At 55.3% G+C, this 21808-nt stretch overlaps 1 protein-coding gene across 2 annotated transcripts; it reads right to left on the bottom strand.

Moving 5' to 3' along the window:
- Positions 1-917: 917 nt before the first annotated feature.
- TFAP2E (transcription factor AP-2 epsilon) lies at positions 918-21492 on the bottom strand. Of its 2 annotated transcripts, XM_034069102.1 has the most exons (8): positions 21308-21492; positions 20776-21222; positions 20423-20474; positions 8375-8593; positions 5768-5996; positions 5444-5562; positions 2698-2839; positions 918-2366 (listed from the first exon to the last, which is right to left on the bottom strand). In XM_034069102.1, exons 1-8 carry the CDS (start codon positions 21332-21334, stop codon positions 2078-2080), a joined length of 1524 nt encoding a protein of 507 aa, XP_033924993.1. In that variant the 5' UTR covers positions 21335-21492; the 3' UTR covers positions 918-2077. The 2 variants fall into 2 exon arrangements, with proteins under 2 accessions (XP_033924993.1, XP_033924994.1); XM_034069103.1 differs by lacking the exon at positions 8375-8593 and having other exon boundaries at positions 21308-21484.
- Between the last annotated feature and the right edge of the window lie 316 nt (positions 21493-21808).

Genomic DNA, 21808 nt, shown 5'->3' on the forward strand with positions numbered 1-21808 from the left:
TTTTGTGCTCTTGGCTCACACCCTGCATTATCCAAAACAGCTTTGAAGTGTAAACAAGCCTCTAATGTGCCTCTATTTCCATTCTGCTCCCTGGCTCCTCCTTGTTCCCTGGTTCTTCCTTTGGGAAGATCCAAAGCAAAACCAGACCTGCAGAGCCTGTCATTTAGGTCTTTGCTTTCCCAAACTTCATACCAAGGGACATCACCAATCTGATTCCCAACTTAAATGCATCCCCAAGCTTCTGAAGGGAGAATTGAGATGCAGGTTTCTGACTCTGTGCCATCCCCACAAATTAAACCAGTACCTGTTTCCTTTCACACTTTTCTAACCTCCTGTGGGACAGTTTGGGTTTTTTCTGTTATCACCAGCCTATTCTGCAGCCTGCAGAGAAAACTGAGGGCTACGACTCTGAGAAAGGTCCAAAGCTTCAAGGCCAGGTTGGACACAGGGGCTTGGAGCAGCTGCTCCAGTGGAAGGGGTCCCTGCCTGTGGCAGTGGTTGGAGCTGGATGAGCTCTGAGGTCCCTTAACCCAAACCATTTGATGATTCTCTGCAACAGAGCAGCTGACTTGAGAACCCCATTGCATGGACATTATTTTGTCTGCTAATTTATCACTCATTGTCTTGATAGCGAGGTCCTCCTGCAGCTCTTCGCAGACAGGTTCTGATTTGCCTATCCTGAGTGGCGCTGGCACATCTGCAGACACACCAGGTCACTTCATCCCCAGCATCACCAGAGGCACCGGCTGCCGTGGCTGGGGAGATGAGGGCACTCACACCAGCTCCTGTCATTCCTTCTCTGTGACTGCACAGACCAAACATCAGGCAGGGAGGAGGCTGTTCCTTAAATCTATGTGGTATTTCAAGGTACAGCCACAGGGGCAGAAGCTCCTGGTTCACAAAGACGATGGAGGGGCTTGCTTCAAATAGAAAGAGGTTTATTAAGGTAATGAGAATGACATCGTGGTGGTGTACATCTATTGCAGCATTAAGAGAAACAACAGCAAGTACAAAATCCTGAAGAACTTCTATAGTCATTATCACAGCCTATCTTGTCCATGCTACAGTTTTGTGTATCCAAAACTTCATTCCCATTTCTAAGGGCTGAAAATCCAAAGATTTTCATCTTAAAAAAAAAAAGTAAAATAACCCCCAAAAAAACCCAAAAACCAAAAAAAAATCAACCCCCCCAAAAAAACCATCCCAGAAAACCCTAACTCAGTTTGATATAAATAACTTGCACTGGACATTTTAAAACTTTCAGATTTTAATTACACATAAATAAATATATACAGATTTCGAACAGTTCCGTTTGGCCTGGTTCAAGTTCTGCTCCTTGTGCTTTATTAATTATTATTATTACTATTATTCACTTTAGAAAGGTGTGTGTGCTGTTTGCCATGGTTTGTGGTGTTTCAGTCAGTCCTGGGTTTAACTTCACCTGCTTTATCCCCAGTGTGACTGCGGCCATAGGGAGGCTCTCCCCGCTCAGGTCCTGCCCTGGGACCCATCGGGGCTGCGGTTGTTCCTCCCCTCGGCCACAGCCCAGGGGAAGATGCACTGAGATCCGACTCAGTCTGCAAACTGTAAACGAAGTCTGAAACTGCTTCAGATCCAAAGCAGCTGCACTGGCGGCTTCCTCTTGGCTTTAGGTGGGGAAAGTGAGAAGGTTTCCTGTGTGTTTGCCTGTCAAAACCAGCCGATACATCCAGGTACAGCAGGGATCCTGCTCCCTGCCCTCTGCGGCTCCTGCCTCTCCTGCTTGCACTGAGGAGGCTTTTGCTCTTGTGTGGTTTTCAGTTGGAAGCAATTCCTGGAGGATTTCACCGGGGGCTTTTCAATAAACCAAAATTGCACATGATTTGGCTTCCTGCATCCACGATTGGAAACCAGCAAAGGCAGAAGCCATGGACCTGGCTGATCTCAACCTCACCGTGCCCAGGAGAGCTGTTACCACCTTCAGTTCTTTAAATCTTCTTTTTGTTGTCTTTTCTGCATGAGTTTGTTCCCATGTTCAGACAGTTCAGCACAGGTTGCACTGCATCATCTCGCTGGGAAGAGGGATGGAGACAACGCGTTATTTCCGATGCTTCACTTCCTTCTCTGACGCTTTGGAGTCTCCGGCCGTGTGCCCATTCCCTGTGCTGTTCATGAATATCTTATCCAGCCCCTTGAGGGACTCCACCAGGTAGTTCTGGAAGGCGGTGAGCGCTGCGCAGATGGCAGGGCCCCCGAAGCCATGGGTTATCAAGCTGAAATGAGTCAAACAGCTCTGGACACCGGGCTCGAGGATGAGCGAGGGGCGGCTGTTCCCCAGCGGCGAGCGGTCCTGGGCTATCAAGTCTGCAAACTCCTTACAGATTTGCCTGGAAGAGAAAGGTTTGTGGTTACTGGGAGTTACTGGTTGTGTCTGGGGGCTCTTTTCCTGGCTCCAGTGTCTGCTTCCCCTTTGGGAGCTTCCAGCTCCAGCCTGGGGACAGCCCCTGGGTGCAGAGCTGGAGCTGGTGCATGTGGCAGTGCTGGGATGCTCCCTGGGGTTAGGTTGACCTCTCCCAGGAGGAGTGAATGGTTCAGCTTCCTGCACATCCTCCAGGTCCCTGTGCAGTGAGACTGTCTCTTCCCTGTGGAAGAGGAGGCTCTCGGGGCTGATGCTGCCGATACCCAGCACACTGGTGGCTCATTGCCATCTGTACTCACTTGGTAGCCAGCAGCATGTTCTTCCTGGTGTGGAGCTCCGTGGGGTCCGAGTGCTGTCGGCACAGGTACTCCGCTGCTGCCTTGGCTGGGAACTCAGTTTCACACACGTACCCAAAGTCCCGAGCCAGGTGAACAGCTTCACCTACGAGCAGGACAAATCAAAGCTGTGTCAGTGCCTGTGTGGAAGGGGAGCGCTTTGTGCAGCAGCTTCAGCCATGCCACTGATGGGGCTTGTTCCTTCTGCTGCTCGAGGGCTTTCTGCACCTTTGGCTCTTGGTGCAGACACCTCTGTGAGGTTCTTATACTCCCCTGTAAGCCAGGCTGCACAGGTCCGAGTGAACCAGTGCCAGCACCGAGCTGAAGCTGGTACCTTCCTTTGCTAACTGTTATAAAGGATGGTGCTGGAGTTAGAGCAGGATGGGGTGTGATGCTGGGCTCCTGCTCCAAAAGGGAGAACAACCAAGGTGTTCTCACATGGACACTTCCCCTGCGGCATCTTCCTCTCCCTGCATCCCCCAAAATTCCCTGCTTGGCCTCTAATTGAGCAGAGATTTAAATGGGCTGGAGGGTGAAAAAGTGACCTTATCCCCGTGGCTGCCAGACAACACAGGGATGTGAGAAAGGGGCAGAAGGAAGGGGTTTACATCCTCCTGCAGTAAGCAGGAGCCCTCGGGCTGGACGTGCAGGCAGCGTATCCATCACCCCATGGAAATGCCCACCCATTGATGGAATTGATCCATTTCCAGGCATCCCCGTGGAAATAATCAGAGCTGATGGCAATTGATCATGCCCAACACCCGAAATCCCGGTTGGGCAGGCAGAGCTAATTTGACTTGCCCTCCTGCTGCTCATATGTATTAGGCCATCCATCCTAATAGCATTAACCTAGATCCCATCACATTCCCCTCAGCTTCCAGAGCTCAGCCTGAGTGCCCTGTTATGGGGAAAGTGTCTGTGATTCCCATCCCATGATAACACTTCCCACTTTGTCTCCTCCTCCAAAGAAGGAGCAAATAAGGAAAAGCTACAGAGAATCAGAGTTACAGTTGTTTGGATGTCAAAAACCAACCAGAAAGTAACAGCTGCTGAAAAAGCAGCTCTTGTGACTGTAAAAAAGGGCTCTGTGGCCTCAAGGAGGCTGGAACCAGGGTTGTTTCCTCCATGGTGCATCCGAGTGGCTCCACAGCAGAACATTTAAAGGCCATTGGGATGCTGGTGCAGAGGTTTCTGTGGAGGGCACAAGGCAGCCCAGCTTCTGAAGGGGGGTTAAAGACAAACCAAGCCAGAGGCCAGGAGGGGAGGCTGGTGGGGCAGGAGGCTGCAGCAAGCAGAGGGGCTGCAGGAGCCAGTGCCAGTGCTCAGCTCTGCCTGAGAGCTGAAGGGTGTTTGTGAGGCTGAAATAGAGCCCTGCCACTGCCCTGTGTGTGCTGGTGCCCAAGAGAGGACAAGGGTTCCCAAAGGAACCTGTGGTTCTACCTGCAGCCCTCATCATGCTCCCCTGGTACCCATCCTCCTCCATCTATATGAAGGGCTGTGGGTCAGTGTATTATTAGCACTCACAACCCCACACAGTGAATTGGTTGAATGAACAGTGGGCAAACAGAGGGGAGAAAATGAATCAAACCAACTCAGGCAGTGTCCAAGAAAGAGGGTGCCTGGGGCACAGGGCACAAGCCAGTTTCTGCGTGCTGAGTAATGACAATGCAGTAGCACCATCTCCCCACACCATTACACTTCTGTGCAGGAGGAGATCCTATCCATCAGGCACACATGGCACTACTCTGTCATTTACTACGAGCTGGTAAGCAGGAACCACACCATCAGCAGCCACCTGAAATCCAAATGTACATTTCTTCCTTCCTTTCTTTCTCTCCTTCCTTTCTTTTAATGGAAATCAGCCTTTCATTCAGCAGAACCAACTGCCCTCAGTAACAGCCCCCGCCTAATGAAGCGGGTCATTTAATTTGCTGGCAACAATAGGGATGATTTTCTATTCAGAAACTGCAGGCAGCTGCCTCCAACACGCTGGGCGCAAGCACAATGGATTCCAAAGCTCGAAGGGAGTCAGAGCTGTCACTGCATTTGTCTGCATCCCATGTGCTTTGCTCCCAAGATGCGGTGGCAGCAGCATCATCTCCATCGTGCAGGAAGCAGGAGGGGAGCAAAGGAACACGCGGCTTTAAGCAGGGGCACCTTGCACTGCATGGAGCAGTGATGGAGCCTCGACAGAGCAGGGTGCTGGCACCCAGCACAAGCTGCTCCAAGCCCCTGTGTCCAACCTGGCCTTGAGCACTGCCAGGGATGGGGCAGCCACAGCTTCTCTGGGCACCCTGTGCCAGCGCCTCAGCACCCTCACAGGGAACAGCTTCTGCCTAAGAGCTCAGCTCAGTCTCCCCTCTCTTGGGCAGGTTCAAGCCATTCCCCTTGGCCTGTCCCTACATCCCTTGTCCCAAGCCCCTCTCCAGGTTTCCTGCAGCCCCTTTAGGCACTGGAGCTGCTCTCAGGTCTCCCCTTCAGGAGCCTTCTCTTCCCCAGCCTGCCCCAGCCCAGCTCTCTCAGCCTGGCTCCATTTGGTTTCAGGAGCAGCCTGGCTTGGCTCAGCACAGGGCTCACATGGGGCTGCTCCCAGGCTCGGTCACTGGTGACCACTGCATCATTTCAGTGTTCTCATGTTTGGCAAGCTGCAAGGGAAGGGTAGGGAGGTTCGGGCGCTCCCAGCTCCATGGGAGGGGATGGAGACGCTTACCTTCCACGAGGGATGTCAGCAGGGTGACATTGGCAGCCTTGCGCCTTCCTGCAGGCAGGTTCAGCCCGATTTTCTCTAACCTTTCCCTTAAACACCGACCCCCGTTTTTTGACTTTGCTCTGAAAAGAGGAAACAGGAGAGGGGGTAAATTAGACATGAAAATAACCACACTAATCCCAGTTTAAGGTTTTAGGTTTGAAAGGAAAGGATTAAAGCACCAAACTGCTGTTCCCCAGCACACCCCACACCGGAACCTCCATCAACCCGAGAGGTGGGAGCTGGTGCTGAGCACAGAGCATGCTTGGGCTGCCTGTTGGAGCTTACCTGCGGAGGACCCCACCGAGGAGAGAGGCGTTGAGACACTCGGGGGGCGAGAGCCTCCTCTGCACCTCCCCGACCGTCACCTTGTACTTGGAGGTGGAGCTGAGCAGGGAGAGGCGGCCGGGCACAGAGCAGAAAACCTCGTTGGGATTCGTCACCCCTCCGATCAGCCCGTCCTTGTTCATTGACAGGGTGTTAATGGTGGTGCCGTTGGCCTTCGAGGGGATGGGCACTGCGGGAAAAGGAAGGGAGAGAGAAGAGAGCGTGGCTGAGTGATTCCAGAGCCAGGGAAGCTGCTCGGTGACTCTGCCGGCAGCTTTCCAATCCCCAGCACCATGCACAGACATCAGCACGGCTGGCTGGGATATCCCGGTTAGTTCCTGACTTTCCTCAGCAAAGGAAGGATGGGATGATATGGTTAAATGAAATAAGGAAAACAGGGATAATGGAAGCAGCCTGGACCCTGCTTTCCCATGACCCCTGCACTTAAAGCCAAGGTTTTGGGCTGATCTGGAATGCTGAGGGCTGTCTGCAGCATCGCTGCTGGACCTGTGACCAGCTTCCCCTCCCTGCCTCCTCGGGGTGCTCCATGCAGGTGGGATGGGATGGAGAAGCGCTGGGTGCTGCTGCTGTCCTGGCTTCGGGATGGGGTCACAGCTACAGCCCAGGCTGTATCCCACTGGATGGGGTTGAGCCATCACTTGCACACCCTGCAGCAAACCCAGGAGGTGCTGGGGTGGCTGAGGGCTGTGCTTGTCACTGGGCATGCACAGGAGCCAAGGGAAAGAGTTTCTTTGGCTTCAGCTTTGGGATCAGCCCTAAACTTTCATCGCACCTGGCTTAAGGGAAGCTTGGGAAGATCAAACCAAATTAACCCAGCACACACTTCCTTTTACTTAATGGGCAGAAGTCAGTTAACACAAGAGGCTGGACAGGCAATGGGGGCTGCAGCAGCACTGGGCACGGTTTTCCCATACGTCATTCCAGTATGAAACGTTCTTAGGCACAATAAAGGTTTATAGGTGAAAACCGGGGCTGAAACTTGTGCCAAATCTCCTTGGCCTTTATGTTCTGAAATTAATAACTCATTTCATGCTGGAAAAGAAAGCAGAGTTTTAAAGAACCCAAAGATCATTTCAGCCCTGGCGTTCTTGTGGCTCCTCGGTAATGAGTGCTCCACAATGCACCTTCAGATGGTTCCTGCAGCAACACACACCAGGGCGAGATGCAGGTTTAGAAGGGAAATCCACATGCCCACAATGAAACAGAAACCCCGAACATTAACTGGGGAGGGTACATGAACTGGCCCCATTAAGGGGTGCTTACAATCAGCATATTGTAAACACAGCTCAAGAACTTGTTAGCTGGCAATAAAACGGCAGCACATGTTACATAAAAATGGGTGATGTTTGAAGGGTGAAAGATGAATGGGAAGGAGCATTAAGGGGCATTAAGTTTCCTCTCAGTGTGGAACTTGTACAAAGTCAGGGGCTGAAGGGTGAGATGCACCAGTGCCCTGCTGGAGGCTGCAGCAGCCGTGCTGGTGTTTGCCATGACCGGAGCTGGCAATGTCACCATGAGACGCAGGAAACCTGAGCTGGATTTCCAGGAAGCAGCAACTTCAAAGCTCTCTTCCACAGTCCCAGAACAGGTTATGTTTGTCTCTAGAGGACACCCTTGAAATCAAGAGAGTGCATTTCACAAGCATCCATGCAGTGCTGCCAATGAGTGTGTTGCTTCAGGTGCAGGTACCCAGAGGATGTGGGTTCTGCTGCAGCAAGGGCCACCCCAAACCAGGCACCCCTGAAGAGCAGATGGTGCTTGTAGTATCATCTATGTTCACACAGTGGCACATTTGTGCATGCCTGAAGTCATGCAGTGGTGTGCATGCAAGCTGCATGCATGCTGGGGACCCACGTACACACAAGTGATAGGCAGACGTGCAGGAGGGAAGGGAACTGTGGCTCAGCACACATGCCCATGGAACATGGCACTGGGGAAGAGGCAAACGCAGCTGGCACCAGTGCGAGTTCACACTGGAGCCTATGGAAAACTGGGCAGGAGATGGGTCCGATGGAGCTCCGGTGTGACACCGGCAGCATGCGGGGTAGGGGGAAGGCACAGATGGATGCTGATGCATGGAGACACCACAACGCTTCTGAAACACAAACTGGCAATCTGAGGGATGCTGCTGCTATCAGAAACAAATCCCATTGGAAGCTGTAACCCAGAGCAGCCAGGTCAGCCCTGCTCTGTGCCACAAGCAAACCTCGCAGGCACACAGCACCCATAACAGAACATGGGTTTTGGCATCGTTCTTCTGCCTCGAGGCCACAGCTGAGGCCAGAACCCCACTGGATTTGGCACATGGAGGGATGGGAGGGGGTCACCCGTGTCACAGAGAGCTGGCAGCCTTAGCAGTGGGCACACTGAGTGAGAAGGCAGAAACAGAGCGGGTGGCTGGCCTGGCATCATGCAGTGCTGGAAACCGAGCTGGCCTCTTGGGTCCTGGAACAGTGCTTCATCCATTAGACAGCCTTGCCCCAATACAACAAGAACAAACACAGCCACGTTCGCCATTAATTAGGAATGATTGTGATTTGGCCTCACCTGCTGCTGCTTGCCTGGTCTGCTCTGCAGCTTGTTTGCCCATAAACATGCTGCAGGAGGGAGACAAGCTACCATTAAAGCCTGACAGCTTTGTTTCCTTGGCTTTGGGGGAACCAAAATTGTCTCTTGTCATCTGAGTAAACCAAAAGTCCCCCTCGATCTTCAGCTGCTGCTTTCCTGTTCCCGCAAGCAGCAGGTGATCGGAGCACCTGAGCCAGCCTGCAGACAAGAAGGAAGCATGAGAGCGGTTGTGGGTCGGCACCGCACGCGGCCGACAGCCCAGAGCCCCGGTGCCGACCCCCTTTGTGGCTGGCAATAGAAACATCACATCAGTGTCACTGCACCGGTCACCCCTGCTGAGCTTTGTAGGGTCAGCCATAGGCAGAACCTGTCCTGGCATAGGGGCAGGACATCAATGAGCCGGCTCTCACCCTGCTCATCCCCATGGCAGGGGTTGGGCAGGCTCAGCTCCCACTCATGACCATGGAGGAGGGGGTTATGAGCAGAAACACACCACAGAGATGCTCATTCAGTGATGCACCAACACATTGCACAGGCTGACAAGGAAAGGGGGAGATGCTGGGGCCCAAACCACCCAGTGCCCATGTGCTTGGCCTCTGCCTGATGAGCAGAACTGGGCTCAGCTGGGTCACCCCACCCCAGGAAGGTATAAAGAGCAGGACAGAAGCTGCATTTCCCTCTAACAAAGCTTGGTTTGGGTTGATTCAGCTCAAGAAAGGGTACGGAAGAGGCACCAGGCTTCACAAGCCAAAGCCCCAGTGAAGTGTTTTGCCCTGGTGAACCTTTGGTCCTGGGATGCTGCAGTGGAGCTGGATGGAGGTAAGCACTGTGGGGCTGCATGGGTCACAAGGGGCTGATTTGAAAGGGAAAACTGATTTTGGAATGAGATTGCACTGACAGACCTCAAAGAGCTTCACAGGCTGCTGCTCCCTGCCCAGGGCTGGTACAGGACCAGCCACTTCAGTCATTAACTGGCTCCCAATGCCTGTGTGAACTGGTTCATTATTGCAGCTGGGGAGAACTGGGGCCCAGAACAAGCTAAATGATTTACCAAAGCTCAGGTAAATGGCCGTGATCTGAATGCATGCAGCTATGGTCTGTGGGAAGGCTTTTCTAAGCAATCCAGGCTTCAGCTATTGCTCAAGTGTTAGGAATTGCTATACAGAAAACTGATGGTGTATGGCCTCTGTTTTCCTAACTCCAGACTTCTTTTAATGCTGTGAAATAGAGGTGTTTGTCAGTGCATCATCTTGCCTCACGGTGCTCTTGTGTTTTGAAGTTAGCCACTGTGAAAGCAGCATGTCGATAACAAGCATATGACATCTTGCTGAATGCAGGAAGGGAAAAGATCCTCATTTCTTCCATATGACATCACGGGAAGCACTTCCATGAGGCTCAGCATCTCACTGCTGCATGGCTGGTACCACTGGCAATGCTGTATACATTTCATGTGTGCATTGAGCAGCAGTGCAGACACTAAATCCCACACCAGGCACTGGTGCTGGTGCTACACAACAGGGATGCATGGCCTCATCTTCCCTTTGAACCCCCAAAGCCTGTGATCATCCCCCAGAGATGCTGTTTTGTGCTGAGTCAGACCTGGGCTGTCTTTTAACCACCCCTGGGGTGTAAATGTCAGAGGATGGAACTTGCACAGCTCCATTTGCTGTGGCATGAAAACCCCTGATTCAGAGAGAGTGATTTCAAACGAGGTCCAAAGGCTTCATCCCCTTACTCCCTTGGCTGCAGAGCATCCTGCCTGTGTGTGGCTGCATCCCTGCATAGCCAGGAGCCTGCTTTATGCCTCTGGGCAGGTCACCTCACCAATGTGGGCTTGAGATAGTAACATCTGTGTGGGAGAGATGCTGTGATACCTAATTAAACCTTGGCAAGTGATCCCTGATGAGAGATTTCTCCAGGTGAGAAGTCCCTGGATGGTAAATGTAGCCAGAAGGAGTTGGTCAAGCGCCGAGCTGCAGGATGTGATGATGCTCATTGGAGAGGCAGACAGGTGTAGGAAGGCAACACTCATAAGCATGAGGTCCTGATGCCTCCTGTGATGCTGCAGGTGGATTAGGATGCCACTGCCTTGTGTCTGTGAGGAGGAGGTAGCAAACAGGAGGGGGAAAGAGAAGAAACACCACTAAGCTGATGATCACTCTGTTGTGAACGTGGTGGATGGAGAGAGGAGACTTGTGCCTTCAGGATGAAGCATGAAGCTTCTGACACTTGCTCTGGTTCACAGAAATGGGTCTCTCAGCTTTTAAGTTCCAGGTGCAAAGAAGGAGAAGCAAAAAGAACCCATTCTTCAAAGGCCTTTACCCAGGGAACTAGAAAGCCTTGGAGAGTTTCCTGCTTTGCCGTGATGAGTTTCAGCACAAGTTGATCTGCATTGTCCAGGGTGAGGATGCTCCATGCCTGAACTTCTGTACTGCTTCCTCCTCTGTGCACAAGCCTTCGTGCCTGAAATCACCACTGTGCTGCCTGAAACAGCCCCTTTGATGGGTAAATGGCCAGTGCAAAAGGGGCATCTGCAGTCGGGGCTCAGGCTCTGCCTGTGGATGCTGCAGTACCTGTGCTCGGGGGTGGCTGCACACCCTCGGCTTTGGGCTTTAAGGGAACGCTGAGCTTTGCCTGTAAAGGTACAAACAAGCAGCACTGACACATTTCCATGTGAGAAAGGCGCTTCCTGCTTGCAAGATAATTGTAAGCAGGAAGATTTGTGGTCCTTGAAGCTGAATGCTCGTCCTGCTGTTGTTAGTTCCATCTCCAGCTGGAGCTCGGGGTGCTGTGAGGGGGAAAAACGAGTCCAGAGGGAACATGCAAATCGCTGCCTGTCTTACAAGTCTGTTTTCGTCTCTCCTTAGATACATTACAGGTAAATCCTCCTCCTTTGAAACGTGGAATCCTTGGGTATTGGAGCTTTTGTTGCAACACCGTTTAGGTGGGAGTGTGCTACAGCTCAGATTGCATTTCAAAGAGGTATCAGCCAATCGTTATAGGAGACTACCTGGGACAAAATAATCTCCCATCTCCAGGCACAAGCTGTCTCCAGCCACCCTAAAAGCATCTCGACCCCTGGTCTGTCTCCAGGGCCATGCACTGGTCAGCTCAGCTGTGCTGGGCATCACTGTGGGTTCAGGGCATCCCAAACCACTGCTGTGGGTGCCCTAAGGGGCACATTTATGCAGCTGCTGAGGTTTTGCTTCCACAGTATTGGAAGTGCAGTGGTGACAGCCCTGAGCCCCCGGGTTCTGTTCTGCAGCTCTGCTCCAGGCAGGCAGCAGGGGAAAGCTCAGCCCAATGGATGTCTGATGGGAGGCACTCCAAAGGTGAGGGGTTGCTGCTGTCTTTGAGGAAGAGCTTTCGGTGAGCTAATCTAACCTTCGTTTGAATGTCTCTGATGTAAATTATAAGATGGAGATACATATATAAAGAAGTATCTGCATGTGGGTGTGAGCCAGAGGCAACTGCTCCTACCATCCTTTTCAAAGCCCTTTTTCACGGAGGAGGTGCTGTGGAGTTCAGCTGCTCCAGTTTCCTGGTGTTTCAGCAGAGAGGTATTTATTGCTGGTCCAGGGAAGGAGGTCAGTGCCATCAGCTGTATTTCAAACCTGTGGTCTGTAATTATCCTTCCTTCCCGGAGGGGATTATACAGGTATTTTCTTTATCTTGAATGCACAACCTGAACCAGGTCCCCATGTCAAAGAGCATCTCTAGGAAACACCATAATAGGCTCGAAGGCCTTTTCAAATGGAAGGATGGAAAGAATCTTGTTTTATCTCTGGGCTTTCCAGATTGCTGAGTCCTGATAGGGAAATGGGTCTCGGACCCTCAGAGATGGAGCAGGGATACAACTCAAACTATTCCCATGAGAAAGCTAATCAGAGGAGGTCCCATGCCTATGCAAAGCTCTGTACTTAACATTCTCTTTCCCATGCAAATCAATACATTAGTTAGAGTGCCATGTGATATTAATTGCATTTTTCTTTGTGTGCCTCTGTTTTACCCAGCAGAGGACCTGCCTTGTGTCACTGCAGGTGTCTCCTGGGGAGCTCTGGGATGGATTGATGGCACAGGAAGGTTCAGCCTCCTGGAGACCAAGGGATGTGGCGTCTTGGCTCAGCATGGTACCTCCTTAGTACCTTGTGTCTTGATAGGAATGGCCAATCAATATAATGACCAAATTTACTCAGACTTCTCCTCCAGCACTGGCAAGGGGATTAGGAAGTGGTTTCTAGTTAATACTTTCAGCTAATGTGTTTCAGGACTGGCTCAGCCCCAAATGCACTGCTTGGTCAGGACAGTTTGTGGATGTTTTGGTAACTGCTCCCAAACACTTTGTTGGGAGCTCCCACCCGTTTCCCTGCTGTGCTCCAGTCCATGGATTGGGCTGTGCTGTCAGGGAGCCCCAGCAGCAAACTCTGAAATACTCCCCTGGAACACAGTGAATATTGATGATTACAGAGTCCCCTGATTCAGAATGATTCCCTTTTCCTGAACCTGCAGCTAGGACCCTTCATAGCCACATTGGGAAAATACCCATTCAAAATCCAGTTCAATTCCCAACTGCTTTGGATGGACTTGGGTGGCTCTGCCTCTGTTCCTATTGATTTCATGGGTTTCCCAGCACATGCAGGTGTCAGGAAGGGAAGAAACTGAACCAGGAGGCTGGAGTTGCCAGGGGAGCTGGAGACTGCAGTGCTCTGTGCTGACACCAAGGGAAGCTCTCATCTGATGCCACCGCAGCCTGGTTGAGCCATGCCACAAGGCAGCAAGCACTCCCTGCCACGCGCTGCACCGCTCTGCCCTGCAGCATTTACCATCACAGGTTTATTCATTTAGCAGCACAAACTCCCATTACATCTTGGCAACGGGTCTACGGGATCTTTGTGTTTAAACAGCATAATCCATTTTACAGTAACATGCTTGAGAGGTTTTCCCTGTATTCCCCATAGGAGCACCTGAATTTGTGTGGCTTGCATCCACATCATCTAAAAAGGGAGAAGAAAGAGGCAGTGTCTTCTGCAGGCGGCGGCGGAACCCATGCAAGCCACGGTGATGTTGCTATCAATTTGCTGAAATGTGTTTAGGTTCTCGAAAGGCAAAAGACCCTTCAGCAAAGATTAGATGAGAGTAATAATAGGAAAACACTTCTCTGCAGATAGGACTTGCTGCCAACCCGCAGAGCATGAGGGAGGGAGGGTTTCGATCTGAGTCTCAGGCCACAGCAATGTAAATCTGTGCTGGAGTCACCAGTTTGCCTGGGGATGTCTCTGAGGAGAGGCACCACTTGCCCACTGCCACAGAGGAAATGCTTTTCCTTTCCCTTGCTCAGAAGGGGCTCTGGGTTTCTAATGCCTGTGTATTGCTGGGTTGTCCAACAGAGCACATGTGTTGGCAGCCCCAGGATGCATGACATGGGACCCATCATGGTGCCAGGGAGGAGCCACAGAGAAGGAGCAACATCACATCTTCCTATGGGGAAACCAACTCAGAGCAGCCAGCTGTGCAGGATGGGGCACATCTGCCCACAGGTAACTGGTGCAGCTCCTGCAGCACCTACAAACCCCCAATGATGTTTCCTCAGTGCCTGCCCCATCTCTTGCCAACTTGGCTCTTGTGCTTGAAGCCACCCTGCATACCCACACTCAGATCCTCTGCTCACACAGCACCAGCCCATGGGGCTCCCAGGGAGCCCTGGGGGACACCATCCCCATTGAGCCACCTCACCGGGGACACTGCTTGCTCCCGGGGACCTGTCTGACCAGTCCAGAGGGAGCAGGGCCTGACCCCATCCCTCACTCCCTGGCGCCTCAGCACTCGGGTGACTGATGCCAGATAAATGCCTGAGATAGAGGGTGGGGAGACTCAGCCGGGCTGGAATGCCAAGCACGCGCCACAGATGCTGCCATGGCTTCTTAGGCGGTGGAGTTGAACCTGCTCGCAGCTGCCCTTGTCCTGCTCCCGGGATGCAGGTACACTGTATTCCAGGATGTTTAATTGCAGTGGGGAGCTTGGGCTTATTTCTAGCAATTCATTCCCACTTCCTTGTGTTTCTCTGCTCTTTTCCACCACATCACAGCACTTAAACTCTCTCCAAACCAAAGGTGATACCCAGAGGTAGCAAGAGCTGGGTATGGGATGGAGCATGGAGATGAGACCTGAGCATGCAGCATCTCCAAGCATTGGATCCATGTTTGCTAATTAGCTCCTTCATTAAGAATTCAAATAAACAAATGGAAGGACAGCAAGAATGAGTAATTCCTTAGGATCACACAGGAAAGGGTGGGATGCTTTAGTGGTTAGGGTGCTAGTCTAGGACTTCAGAGAGCCTTGGTTAGGTTCTTCAGATAATTAAGACAGATTGCAAACTCTTTTTTCCCTGAGATCATGTATCTTGGAGTATTACTAACCAGGGAGGAATCTCTTCTATGGAGCCAGGCTGAGAGAGCTGGGCCGGCTCAGCCTGGAGAAGAGAAGGCTCCTGAATGGGAGACCTGAGAGCAGCTCCAGTGCATAAAGAGCTGATGTGGGGTCAAACGCTGAAATACCCATGACCCCTGAAGTGCAGGAAGGGAAGTGTCAGAGCTCCAGAGGCAGCCCAGTGTGTCTGTGGTGCCACACTCAGTGCTGCCCATGGAGAAGCCTACCTCCAGAGGAGCCCTGTTGCTTTGGCTCTCAAGCCATATGCCAGACATCAACCTAAACCTACCCTTTAAGACCTGCTCTTTATTTCTAACAAAGAGAAAAAAAACTCATTTAAAACCATCTAATTAAACAGTAAGTCATGACAACGTACATGAAACTTGGAGATAACACATGCCTGGGAGGCACCGGTGAGGTTGAGACAAAGCCCAGCGCCTTCACCGGTACCCGCGTGTGTTATCTCACATGAACACACACCTGGGCTTATCCTGGTGCAATTATAGGACATTAAAAATGTAATTTTAATGGAGGAATGGTGATCTGGATGCAGTTCAGAGTAAAAACTTCCTTTCAAGTGTGGCTGTTTGATTGTAGGTGTTCCTGCCGCGCACGCATGTGTGCCCGGATCGGGAGGTGCGACTGTGGGCTGATGAACGCTCTATCTCCTGGTGTGTGCAAGGGCTTGTCTCGACTTTAAAGCCTTTGTGAGCAGCGCTAAGGCAGCAAAGCCTCCAGTCAAGACCTGACTTGTTCCAGGTGAGCCCCTTTTCCTACTCAGGCAAACTATGGCAGCGGATGAAGCTGCAGGAAGCCAGGAGGGCTCTGCCAGCTGGGCTCAGCACCCAGTATCTGACTGCAGTCCAAGCACCTCCACCCACATCCGTGACCAGTCTTATAAAAGACATGTCTTCGCAGCCCCAGGTGCTTTACAGGATGACTTCATTTATTACCTTGCTCATCACAGGAAATGATGTTTATCTAATCTACCACTCGTTCAGGGTTTTTCTTTCTGCCACATGTGGCTTCATGCGGTGTTTGTTCCAGCTCCCTTCCTCCCTGTACTGAAACAAAGGAGGAATGGCACTGCTGCCACCAGGCCAGAGCCCTCGTCCCACCAGCAGCCCTGTACCCTGAGCACATGGGGAGGTTTTGCCTCAAAACCTGGAGCTCGCGTGCAGTGGCGAATGGATCTGAGGATCTTGGTCTTAATCTGCTTCCTCTGCTGCATTCCTTAGGAGTGACAGCTCCTCCTTGCAATATGTCTAACTGTGGGCTCGGAGCACTCTGAGGCACAGCTTTCCATCTGTCTGTCCAGCATCCAGCCAAACAGGTCCACATTCCTGAGCAGAAACGCTAGCGCTGCCACCCTGGAGCCTCGGATGGAAACTCAAAGCAAGTCACAAACACGAGGGAGAGAGCAGCGGCCAAATCCTGCTGCCTCAGCGCCAAGCCGAGAGAGTTCAGTCCCCACCAGCTACGCAGTGCCCATGGGCTGTGTGTGCCTGGGTGCCAAGCATGAGCCCACGCTGGTTACACCCTACTCCAGCTGTACTCCAGGTTGTAAAACGCTCCAGCCAAAACCCTTGCCCGCAAGCAGGGTGCGCAGGCCCCTGCGGCTCTCCCCACTGCTCGCAGGGCCCTGACCCATCGCTGGCAGCACCCAGGGCTGCTCCTGCACCCCGGCGTGCCCCGAGGTGCCAGGGAAAGCAATCCATGTTTTCCTCTGTCGCAAAAGCCTCTATCAGGAGCTTTCCGCTGATCCCAAAAGGATGGCAAAGCAATAAAACCCCTCCTTATTTTACGACCGAGCCGCAGGATTTTTTGCTACTGAGTGCTCGGCTTTAATGCTTGATTTCAGAAACAGAAACTCGCCCTCTCCTCACCCAGCTCAGGGAAGGACCCGCACCAGGAGCAGCGGCTGCTCAGGGCTCGCTGCGGCTCCGGCCATTTGAGGGTTTCAAGCCTGGATAAGCGTTAACCCCAGGGCAGCAGGTGAGAGGAGTGGAAAATGCCCAGAGCTGCGGCAGCCGAAAGCAGCCAGGGCCACAGACTGAACTTTCTGAGAGTTCATTTTACTGTTTCCAAGTCAAATGTCTTCCTAATAGAGTGCGTACGAGGAAGAAGAGGAAAATCCCGAGCAGATTAAAAACACCAACAAAAAAAGTCACATAAAAGTCGTTCTGAAACATTTTGGGGACGGAGGGAGAATGCACAAATGTGTTAGAAAAAGAATTCATGGGAGCTCTGCTGCCCTATCCAAGCTTCATCCATTTAATTCCCAAACGAAACGCATTCCCTGTCTGTGCCGGCAGTGCGAGGGAAGCTCACCCTCCGTTCCACAGCGCGCTCCGGAGCTCTCTGAAGGGGAACCCTGGCTCTATCCGGTCACCGGAGCTCTCTGAAGGGGAACCCTGGCTCTATCCGGTCACCGGAGCTCTCTGAAGGGGAACCCTGGCTCTATCCGGTCACCGGAGCTCTCTGAAGGGGAACCCTTGCTCTACCCGGTCACACGCAGCACTGGGCCCGGCCAGCGCCTCCAGCCCCGGGGCTCTCCACGGGGATAACGAACCGGAGCCAGTCCCGGGAGCACCGACGGAAATCGCGTTCTGAACGGCCGGGTTCAGCCCTGCTCTATCCGGGACCGGTCCCCCCAAGCCCTCGGTGGGGCGATGCCTCCCCTGCTCCCTCGTTCGTTCGTTAAATTCGAGGCTACCGGCAGCAAAAGGGACCGGAGCGCTGCGGGCTCGGGAGGGGTGCGTCAGGGCGCTGTACCCCCCAACTCCCCCCCTGTGATGACATTGACGGCTAAACCCGAAGGAGGTTGGTTAAGAAGGGAAAGGGAGAGAAGCAAACACCAGAAAGAAACCCAGGGATGCTCGGGCATCGCGCTCCGGGGCTCCGCGTCCTCCCTAAGCCCCAGCACACGCTCTAGGGCCTGTTTTGAGGGGGGATGCACCAGTGACAGCCCCCCCGGATGGAAACGCGGCTGCGGGCTCGGTGCAGGCGCATCCCTCCCGTCGGGCGCTTTTTGGCTGGGGGGCCCTGCGCTTGGAATTGAAATGAAAGAAAGAAAAGCGCCTCCGAGTCGGGCAGTTAAAAGGTGGCTTCGGGGTTCGGGCAGGTGATTAATATTTGGTTGAACCGGGACAACACTATCTCGGCAACTAATTACGGAGAGATTTATCTGTTTTCACATGCACAGATTTCTATCAGGTTTCTGTCCAAGGGCCATCCCGGCAGGAATTCGAGGATTAATCATCTCCTGTGAGGGATTTTGAGATCTCGGCCCCAATATATGACAAAACTGCTCTTTTTACTGTTTACCATCACTCTCCATGGAGAGAAGCGCAACGAGACTCCCCTTCCCCGTCGGCCTGTCCTCGCCTCCCCTCCTGCCTGGGAACCGCTCGGGATTTGTCTCTGATATTCCCGATTTTTTCCCTATGGTATAATCCACCCCGGGCTCAGCTCTCGCTCCCGTTGTGGCTCCAGGAGTCGGCTCGGAGCACCAGAGCCGGTGAAGGACGACCCCGTGCTGTATATTGTTATTAATAATAAAGTAGAGTAATTAATTCTCCCCGTTCGAGAGGGGGCAGCGGCTACCCCGGCAGCTCCGGGACAGGGGAACCGGCTGCCCCCGGTTCCCCGGGGCACGAACGGGTTCCAATCCCGCTGTCACCGTCCGCCGGGGCTGCGCTGCGGCCGGATCCGCCTGCAGCTTCCCGAATTCCGCATCTTTCCTTTGGGCCGAACTCGCCCGTTTCGGGGCATCGCTCAGCAGGAAGCCACCGAAATACGGGCCAACGGAGGCCGGAGGCAGCCGGAGCTCAGGCAGAGCCCCGGGCAGCGCTGCGGGATGCGGCCCCATCTGCCCCCGGTTCTGCCGCCGTTACAAGAACCCCCCGGGATCCCTGTCGGAGAACCCTGGAGAACGGGAGCGGGAGGAGCACACGGGCTCTGTACCCCCCGCTTGCCACTCAGGGCTCGTTTATCAGTTCTTTTCTTCGGAATTGAAACTAGAGGCTTCCCAAGCACAAATCTGGCACCAAACAACAACAAATCCTCCCCACGGGAGACGAGAATTTCTAAGGAATGGCGCGTTTCGGAAAAAGGAAGGGAAAAGAAACCGAATAGAACAGCACGGTAAGGAGGGAAGAGAAAATACCCCAACACCCTAACTTCAGCCGCACTTCCAGGTACACCCCTCCGAGCCGGGGGTTCGATAAAGAACCGGGAGCTGCTCCGGCTCGAGGAGCAGGCATCGCACTCCCAGCCTGCCGCAGACTTTCTCAGGCACGGATCGTTAATGGAACGCCTCTCGTGTGTTCTAATTCAAGCTCAAATAACGACGGTCGTTAATGCCCCACTGAAATGTTGCGTGGAGCGAAGCTGCGTTCGTATAATAACGATTTGCGTGCAAAGGGGCTGTCAAGCACCAGGAACGCTGTTTCTCCCCTGAACCGGAGGGGTATTTTTTCCCTGGTTACCGGGACTGGGCACTTACCGGGGCCTCGGCTGCGGCCGGGCCACGGGGACGCTTCCCCGAGGCACAGCGAAGACCTAAAAGCTCCCGGTTTCAACTGCATTTTACCCGGGGCCGTCCCTGCCCGGTCCAACGTCCCCGGGGCGCTCGGTGTTTCACACCGCAACCTCGCACCGGGCTGGGCTGCGGGTACCGGCTCCGTCCCCGTTAACCCTGCACCGAACCCCCCCGGGCGGCGGCGGGTTCGTTTGCCCTCCTGTGCTGGAGCCCGAACCGCGGAGCGCCCGTTACCAGCATCCTTCCCATCTACGTATTTTGGTAGAAACCCGTGAAGAGAAGCGGGACCGGAGCCGGGATCCCCCGAGGAGCTGCCGGCCCGAGCAGCCGCGGCCCCGGTCGGGTCCCCCCTCTCCGCCGCGGCGGAGCTTTTATCAATAGGACATTAACGGAGCCGAGCTGGTTGAACCCCGGGGCTTTGTTGGGAAGCAGAGGGGCTGTTAAGCGGGTGCGGGAGAACCGGTGGTAAATCAGGAGAGGCAGCGGGAGGCACCGGGGGCTGTGCGGGACCCCTGCCCGCAGCCCCGCACCGGTACCGGCAACGAGCGGCTGCCTCCCCACCGGTCCGCAGGGGAAACCCCGTTTTGGGGCCGCAGACGCGCAGCCTCCGCAGGCCCCCGTTGTTGCCGAAGCGGGGGCCGAGGGAAAGGGCAGCACCGACCCCCACGTCCTTCCCCCGGTATGGGTGCCGCAGAACGGGCCCGCTCTGCCGTGGCCCGAGGCGGTGCGGAGCTCAGCTCCGGCCGGCAGCTGCCGCCGGGACGGCCCCGGGGTTTCCATACCGGGGTGAGCACCCCATAGCCGGGTCCGTCCGTCCGGGCACCTCCGTCCCCGGTACCGGCGGCCTCAGTCCCACCCGAGGGAGCCCGGCGAACCGGGGACAAACGGACTCGCAGGCCCGTCGGGACCCGCCGTTTTCGTTTCAGTCCCGCCAGGGCCAGCGGCGAGTCCTTCCCGGTGGGACGGGAGCTGCTTGGGGGGACGGCGGATGCAGGGGAAAACCGACGCGGGGGAGCCCGTTCCCGGTGCCGCGTCCCGCGGTGCCGCCGCGCTCTTACCTTTCTTGATCACGGACTGATCGAGCAGGTTCATTCCGCCGTCGTCCACGGTCTGAAAGCACCGAAGCAAGAGCCGTCAACCGGCGGCTCCCGGTGACGATGGGCACCGGCCGCTCGGGGAGTGGGGACGGAGCGACGGGACCCTTGTCCACCCGCTGCCCCCGGCCAGGAGGGATCGCTCGGGAACGAATGAGCCTCAGTAACGGGGCTCCCTGCCCATCGGTTCTCCCTGCCCGGGGGTACCTGTCCCGGTCGGGTCCCCTCACACCCCTTCGGCCGCACAGGCAGCAGCGGGATCGGTCCCCACCCGCCTCCCCGGGAACCCTTCCCGTCCTCCCTCTGTCCCTCGGTACCTGGATGTCCTCGATGCCGTGGTGTCCGAGCCCATGGAGGCCCAGCGGGCCATCGGCGAGCCCGTGTCCGCCGTCGGGCAGCCCGTGGAGCAAGCGGGGCACGGCGGGGTACTCGCGGCGAGGGTCAAGCCCCAGGGCGCGGTGGGTCCCCGAGAGCAGCCCCGCTTCGTCCTGGCGGCCGCGCTGCGGGGCCCAGGCCGGCTGCTGGTGCTGGTGGAGCGGGCTGAGCGCCGCGTACGGGTCCCCGAGGTGCGGGTAGCCGGGCTCCTGGCCCTGCGGGTAGGGCAGCGGCGGCTGCGGGTACGGCGGGGGGAAGTAGGGCGGCTGGAAGTCGGCGGCTGGCGTGTGGCAGAGCGGCGGAGCGGAGCCGTAGGGCGCCTGGTTGAGCGCTGGCAGCTGCGGCAGGCGGGCCCCGGCCGGCGCCCCGGGCAGCCCCTCGGTGCGGTCCTGCGGCGGCGGAGACAGCAGCGGTGAGGGGCGAGCGGACCCCCGGCGGCCCCGACCCCCCGCCCGCTCCCCGGCCCGCACTCACCATGCCCGGGTAGCTGTGCACCAGCATCTGTGCGGGCCCGCGGAGAGCCCCGGGCGGGCCGGGCCCCGGGGGTGCCCCCGTCTCCGCCCCTCTATCCCGCCGGAGCGACGTCTCCCATCGCCCGCCCGCTCCTCTGCGCCGGCCCCGACTCCATGCACGCCAGTTATAGCGGCGGGGGCGCGCCTGGCGCGCCGGGAGCGCGCGTCAGAGCGCGGGGACGGGGACGCGCCGCCCGCTCCCGCGGGGCCCGACGGCTCCCAACGGCGGGGGCAATGGGACCGCTGCGGGATGCGGCTGGGGCGGGGGGCAGGGGGCACCTGCCTGGCTCGGGAGCGCGGCCGGTGCCCCCCCCCGAGCGCTCGGGAAGTCCCCGGTGCCGCGCTCCCCAACAGCTTCCCCCCGGTGCCAGCAGCCCCGGGCAGGGCCGCCTGAGAGCCCCGTCAGGGAGCGCCCAGGGCCGCAGCGGGGACCGAGCCCCGAGGGTGCGGGCGGCTGCGGGAA

This window comes from Melopsittacus undulatus, chromosome 14 (genome assembly GCF_012275295.1).
Source record: "Melopsittacus undulatus isolate bMelUnd1 chromosome 14, bMelUnd1.mat.Z, whole genome shotgun sequence".
NCBI lineage: Eukaryota > Metazoa > Chordata > Aves > Psittaciformes > Psittaculidae > Melopsittacus > Melopsittacus undulatus.